The following is a 7,691-nucleotide window of genomic DNA, read 5'->3' on the forward strand; positions in this document are numbered from 1 at the left end:
AAATACTACACAGCACCTTATCACTATGCCTGAAACCATTCATTCATTCGTTCATTCATTCATTCATTCATCTTTAATCAGGGTTTCTCAGTGTATTCCTGGCTGTCCTGCAACTCACTGTGTAGACCAGCTGTCCTCAAACTCAGAGATCCATCTGCCTCTGCCTCCCAAGTGCTGGGATTAAAGGCATGTGCCACCATCCAATGCTTAGGGTCTAATTAAACAATGAGAGTACCAACATAAAACAAACCAAAGCTGTCAAGAAATGCACTAAATATGACCTTTTTTTTTTTTGAGGTCTCATGTAACCTAGTCTGGCATTGACCTCATTGTGTAGGTGAAGAGTAAACTCCTTCCTCAGCCTTCCAAGGGTGGGCTTACCAGTGTGCACCATCATGCCTAGCTCTGACAGATATGACACTAGGGAAACAAATGAGAGTATCCCCTTGTTTGATCTGAGCTAGGAAAGTGACTCAACTTGTGTGTGTGTGCCATGTCTCATCCATTTATAAATAACTAGAAATATTGAAAGTATCGATTTGCGGGTTGTAAATGAATTTCAGTAGATAAGTGAATTTGCCACTATTCGGGTAATCAGGAAGGTTGGGTGACGCCGTGCAGTCAGACTCCACTCATGCTGCCTGGGCACTACATAGCTAAGACACCATAGCTTTGCTGACACCTTAGAGCACCGCTTTCTGGAGCAGTTTGGGCTCAAGTTTCATATATGTTCCTTTCTCCCAGCTATAATGCCAATAGCATTCTAAATGCAGAGCACTAACTATAAACATGTCATCTACCATGATTGTAAAGTGAACCACATCACTTTGAAAACAGACCATCACTAGCAACTCAGACGCTTCCCGGGTAGAATATATATCTAGGATGCACTCTCTTCCCTCTCCAGGTTGTAGTCTTGTTGTGGCCTCCAGGGCTCAGGCTGGCTGGAACTTGCATCTTAATGGTGTGGCCCATGTGCTTGTGTTTTTGTGCAGAGGTGCTCAGCACAGTGGACTTTGTTGCTCCGGATGACCGAGTAGTCTTCCGTACGTGTGAAAGAGAACAGAGCAGGGTGGTCTTCCAGATGGTAAGAGACACCTCCCACTCCAGTGTTCCGCATCCTCTCTGTTCCCTGGAAGTTCCTAATTCATACTATGTCTGCCAGTCTTAAATGCCTGTACGTACCCTGCTGTACAATGGTGGCGTCCTATGATTGGCTTGAATGTTTTCCAGAGATCGGTTCTTGATTAGGTACCATGTTGGGGACTGTGGAAATTAAGTTGTTGCAGTCAGTTTGATGCCTGCCGTCTCAAACTTATTTAATTACAAATTACCTGTTTGGCATGATTTCTGTATTTTTTTAATCATTAGAATTGATTATTCTGAGCCGGGCGTGGTGGTGCACGCCTTTAATCCCAGCACTCGGGAGGCAGAGGCAGATGGATTTCTGAGTTTGAGGCCAGCCTGGTCTACAAAGTGAGTTCCAGGACAGCCAGGGCTATACAGAGAAACCCTGTCTCAAAAAAACCAACCAACCAAACAAACAAACATAAAAACCTGGCTATTGATGAACTCACTTGTAGGTTTAAAAAAAATTTTTTTTTTTTTAAAAAAAAAAAAAAAAAATAAAAAAAAAAAAAAAAAAAAAAAAAAAAAAAAAAAAAAACACGTTCTGGGTTGACTTGCTTCTGTTAACAAAAACAGGTAGCAGAAGTAGAACTACAGAGGCAAAAAGCAAGGCTTGCACATGTAGCTACTTTCCCGGAACTACAGACCTGGACTGATTAGACCTTCATTTTGGCAGGTGTACTGTCTAAGTGCTGACTTTGGCTGCCTGAATGGTACTTTGATGATGGAGTCAGTGGGCTAATGTTAACCGTTGTCTGCTCAGTCTGGGGTGCTAATACTAGCTTTAATTTGTGGGAGTGCTTTAAAGATCTCTTGTAGTCTTAAGATGGTATTTGCCATCTGTTACACTGGATCTTTCTCATGTAGTAATCTATATTATGTATAAAGAGTAAATGAGAAATTTACAAAAGAAGATTAAGAGGGACACAAGAACCTGTGTTTTTATCAAAACAACCACAGCAAATTAGGAATAAGAGCCAGGAATGGTGGTGCACACCATAATCCCGAGTAGAAGCAGGACTATCTTTGTGAATTTGAGTCCACTTGATCTACATAGCCAGCTCTAGGACATCCAAGACTACATAGAGAACACACGCACACACACACACACACACACACACACACACACACACACACAGAGTTGATGAGATATGATCAACTTATTTGTAGTTATGTTCTATAAAGTTGCTACTGAGAACACTAATTATACAGTTGTGGAACCATCAGCTCCAAGGAGAAACGAAATGAGACTTAGTACCAGGCTTAGGGTTGCACTCCTGTAGTCTCAGCATTGGGAGGTGAAAGGAAGAAGACCAGGAGTTCAAGGCAAGTTTAAAGCCAACATGGGCTATTAACATGGGTATCGCATGCACACGGTACACAGCATGTATACAGACAAAACACCACCTGTACATATAAAAAATATTTTAAAAAATCAAATCACACAGAATTAGATTTCTTTAGGCCTCTGGTCACATTTTCATCAGTTGATCAGCATATAACTTGTTTTATGTGTGTTACTATTCAAAGTCATGATATTTAATATATACCACAGCATATATATGTACACATATACATCATAGCCAATAGTAGTATATATAATTTCATGCCTGAAAACAGATGAACTAGAGCTAGGGATGCAGTTCAGTGGTAGAATATTCGCCTAGCATGTGGGAGGTCATTGGGAGAAAAGAAACCTGCGAGGTATGATCTACACCTTTAATTCCACCATTGGAAGGCAGAGGCAGAAAGGTCCAGACTTCGAGACTTGAGCTACATAATTTCTAGTACATGTGTTTTGGCCATTAAGCTCATCTCAGCTTTTTTGTTGTTGTTGTTAATTAGAAATAGTATTTGAGGGATAGACAAATGGATCACTGGTTATGAATACTGGCTGCTCTTGCAGGGGACCAGGTTCAGTTTTCAGTATCCTCATGGTAGCTCACAAACCATCTCTAGCTCCAGTCCCAGGGGATACAATGTTCTCTCTGGCCTTTGCGAGCAGCAGGCACACAAGTGGTGCACAGATAAACATGCAGGCAAGACATCCAGAACCATAAAATACAATGATTTTTTTTTTTTTAATGACAAAGAAAGAAACACTGTTAGAAATACTACACATAGCCGGGCGTGGTGGCGCACGCCTTTAATCCCAGCACTCGGGAGGCAGAGGCAGGCGGATTTCTGAGTTCGAGGCCAGCCTGGTCTACANTATGTAAGTACACTGTAGCTGTCTTCAGACACTCCAGAAGATGGCATCAGATTTTGTTACGGATGGTTGTGAGCCACCATGTGGTTGCTGGGATTTGAACTCTGGACCTTTGGAAGAGCAGTCAACGCTCATAACCACTGAGCCATCTCACCAGTCCCTTTAAGTAAAATTTTATTACATTACCTGTGTGTGTGTGCGTGTGTGTGTGTGTGTGTATGCTTGGGCTATAGTGCGTATGTAGAGGTAAGGGGATAACTTGCAAGAATCAGTTCTGTCTTCTAGGTCCCAGTGATTGATCTCAAGTTGACATTCTTGGCGGAAAGAGCCTTTTCCCACTGAGCAGTCTTGCTGGCCACCACCTGGTTTTTAATGTGGGCGTCAGTGCTCTGAACTCTGACCTCGTGCTTGCATAGCAAGTACTTTATTTACTGAGCCACCTCTCCAGCCCCTGCATTGTTTTTTAATGTTTGAAAGTTACTGTGATGTTAATGAGATTGTCTAGGCCTTCCAAGCCCATCTTTTTCTTTGGTTGCTGAGTAAGTCTAGAGTACTGGTCTCTTAAAAACAAACAAACAAAAAACAAACAAACACTGCTGAGTTACTGTTCCATCCCTAAGTGGGCCTGAGTCTTATACTTGCTGGCATGTGTATATGCATGCATGCATGTATGTGTGTGTGTGTGTGTGTGTGTATGTGTAAGATACCAATAGGTGTGTTTGTCTACATGTGTGCACTTGTGTCAAGACAGGTTGATGTAGCTTCTTGTGTTCCCAGGGGACTTCAGACGCAGAGCGAGCCCTTGCTGTGGCCAGGCTTGTGTAAGTTCTTCCCTCCTTGGGAATGCCTTGTCTCTTCTGTAAGCTGTGAGACCTTCATGTCAGTAGCAACCCATCCTTTGCTTCTTAGCCCCTTACTTTCTTTTTCAGGAGAAGGGTATTGGGTTTCTTTCTCTGTGGTGTCTGAAGGCTGGTCTGGGACTCCTGTATACCTGCTCTGGTTGTACCCCAGAGTTCCTCTATGTGGTTGTACCCCAGAGGTCCTCTATGTGGTTGTATCCCAGAGTTCCTCTATGTGGTTGTATCCCAGAGGTCCTCTATGTGGTTGTACCCCAGAGGTCCTCTATGTGGAGCCCTCCTTTTAATGTTTATTCATGGGTTTCCCTTTCCAGGGATTCTTCTGGGAGTCCTGCAGCTTTAATTTCATGGAATGAGATAAGATACATTCCTTCCAGAGTCAGTCAGTGGTCAGGAGGATCCATGGTTAAGGTGGTGGCCTTTGGAGTTAAAGCAGAGCTCAGTTGGAATTTAGGCTTTGCTATTTGGTAACTGTGTGAACTTAGGTAGCTATCTTAGTTAGGGTTTCCATTGCTGTGAAGAGACACTATGACCAACGAAGACTCTTACAGAGGCATACATTTAATTGGGGCTGACTTACAGTTTCAGAGGTTCAATCTGGTATCATCATGGAGGGCATGGTAGCATCCAGGCAGACACGGTGATCTAGAAGGAAATGAGTGTTCTCCATGGCGATCCAAAGGCAGCTAGAAGGAGACTGACTCTTCTGCACTGTGTGGAGCTTAAGCATAGGACTTCAGGGCCTAACCCCACAGTGACTCACTTCCCCCAACAAGTCTACACCTACTCCAACAAGGCCATACCTCCTAATAGTGTCCCTTCCCATGGACCAAGCACATTCAAAACACCACAGTAACTTACCTAGTGTCATTGAGGACTTGGTTCTCTTCCTTATAAAATGATGTCTATCAATCTCTGGCATTATAGGGAGCAGCAAATGAAATAAAGCATGTCATGTCTTTGCAACATGGGGCACATCATGAGTGCTTCGTATTAGCTTTTGTGATTGATGACAGTGAGAGTAAGAAAGAACTCAGACCTTAACTGCTGCAAACCACATACCGCTTTAATCCAGTGGATGAGGTGAAGATCTTTTCTGGATCACAGAATGCTTGGGAGGAAACCAGTTGTGCAGCTCAGCAAATGAAGCCAGTCTAATACAACTACCAGCTCCCCCTTCTCCTCCTCCTCCTCCCCATCCTCCTCCCCCTCCCCTCCTCCTCCCTCTCCTCCTTTCCCTCCCCCTCCCCCTCCTCCTTCTATCCCTCCTCCTCCTTCTCCTCCTCTCCCTCCCCTACTTCTTTTTCTATTTTTTGTAACCCAGGCTGGCCTCCAACCTGTGATCTTCTTGCCTCCACTTTCTGAGTTCTGGAATTACATATGTCCCACCACACCTGGCTCAGTTTAGTAACTTTTGCAGAAGATATGCTCTGCAATGGGCCCTGTGCTCACACCACCTTTCTACGTTGACAAATGGTTCCCATTACCCCAGTCAAAACGATGGCCCTAGGATGGAGTTCAGGGTCACTCAGTATTTGAACTACCTGACCTGACACTCAGCATGGTAAAGTCCTGGGCATCCAGCTCCTCATAGATGTGTATTCGTTATGTCTACTCACGGGAGGCAGTTGCATTTGGGGGAAGGGCTCTGTTTCTGATTGTCACCTTTTGTCATTGAGAGTTAGTGTGCTTCACAGGCCCAGGAGGCTGAGGAGATTCAGGAGCCCAGACCCCTTACCTTCATGGACTTTCTTCCCTCAGGTAGAGTGTTTACCTTCTTCTCTCTTCCATGCTTTTCCAGAGAAAATGATGTAGCTGGTATTGATGTCAACATGGGCTGTCCAAAAGAGTATTCCACTAAGGTAAAATCGTTTGTTTATATTCCTTAGAATTATTCTGTTCAGATTAAATGAGGCTAGCTATTATAGTTCCTGGCTCCGGGCTAGACCTTGTGCTGGATTAGGACAATGCTCAAAGGGATGTTTTTAGGCTAGATATGATGGCCCACACTTGAAATCTGAACTTGCAAAGGCTGAGGCAGGAGGATGAGGAATTGGAGGCTAGCCTGAGCTCCAGGATGACCTTGAACTTCTGATCCACTGGGCTTTATTTCCCAAGTGCTGGGATTACAGATGTTGACCCCACATTTAGTTCTGTGAGATGCTAGGGACTGAGCCCAGGACGCCGTGTGCATTGGGTAGGCTGAGCTATAATGCAGCCCACTTACTTTATTCCTAATGAGTTCAGACGTTTGCAGTCCTGTGGGTCAGCAAACTGGCTCATGGGTAAGAGTGGTTGCCACACATGCCTAATGATGTGAATTCAGTCTCTGAATCCCATTGTGGAAGGACACAGTCAACTCCTGAAAGTTGTCCTCTGACCTCCGCACGTGCTCTGGGGGATGTGTGTGCCCTCTCCCCACACAGAATGCATAGCCATAGTAGCAGTAAATAAAATTGAATTTTTAATGATCCTCCCTCTCGGGCTAAAGAAATGACTCAACAGTTAAGAGTGCTTGCTGTTCTCTTAGAGGACCTGGCTTCAGTTCCCAGAACCCAAGTCAAGCTCTAAGAGACCTGAACCCTCTGGGCTCTGAGGGCATGCCCATACATGTGGCATACATACACAAACACATACATATTTGAGAAAAAAAAAATCCCCTTTCTATTACAACTGTAATGTCAGCACTCATCCAGGGTTATATAACATCCTGTATCAACAAAATCAACACAGAGTCATTCATAATATTGTCTAATATTTCAGAAATATAGATAGTTATGAAAATTATTGGTAAATAAGTCTATCTTCAGGAGACAGCCATTGGCGGGAGTGATGGCTCGGCAGGTAAGGGTACGTGTCACCAAGCCTGATTACTTGAGTTTAAGCCCCAGAACCCACATGCAGAAGGAGAGAACTGACTCCCGCAAGTTGTCCTCTAATCTGCAAACATGTACACACACACACACACACACACACACACACAAAATGTTAAAAAGTTTTAAACTGCTGGGCGTGGTGGGCACACGCCTTTAATCCCAGCACTCCGGAGGCAGAGGCAGGTGGATCTCTGAGTTCGAGGCCAGCCTGGTCTACAGAGTGAGTTCCAGGACAGCCAGGGCTACACAGAGAAACCCTGTGTTGGAAAAAAAGGGGAAAAAAAGTTGTAAAACAGAATCATTGCTGTCATTGAGCTTTAAGTTGGTCTGTGACTTGGTGGACTGTCCTTTGTTGGATTTTTTTTTTATTTTTTGACATAGGATATATCTGTGAAGTGCAAGCTAGCTGTGAACTACCACTGTGCAGTGGAGGCTAGACTCAAACTCCTGACCCTCCTGACTTAGCCTCTTGAGTATGTGTGCCACTCCACTCAGGTGGATGCTTGTTTTAAGGACACAGTGATGGTGGGGTCAGTTTGCTTTGACGCTGAGATCTATTTATTTATTTATTTATTATTTTTATTTATTTGGGGGGGGGGTCGAGACAGGGTTTCTCTGTGT

At 44.1% G+C, this 7,691-nt stretch overlaps 1 protein-coding gene across 1 annotated transcript in view; it reads left to right on the forward strand.

Annotated features, from left to right (window-relative positions):
• Dus2 (dihydrouridine synthase 2) overlaps positions 1 to 7,691 on the forward strand; it is a 41,108-nt gene that overhangs the window by 14,787 nt on the left and 18,630 nt on the right. The window contains exons 4-6 of the mRNA XM_021171121.2: positions 996 to 1,087; positions 4,115 to 4,158; positions 5,996 to 6,056. Coding sequence (XP_021026780.1) covers positions 996 to 1,087; positions 4,115 to 4,158; positions 5,996 to 6,056 — 197 coding nt within the window. The remainder of the gene's footprint in view (positions 1 to 995; positions 1,088 to 4,114; positions 4,159 to 5,995; positions 6,057 to 7,691) is intronic.

Source organism: Mus caroli, chromosome 8 (genome assembly GCF_900094665.2).
Source record: "Mus caroli chromosome 8, CAROLI_EIJ_v1.1, whole genome shotgun sequence".
Taxonomy (NCBI): domain Eukaryota; kingdom Metazoa; phylum Chordata; class Mammalia; order Rodentia; family Muridae; genus Mus; species Mus caroli.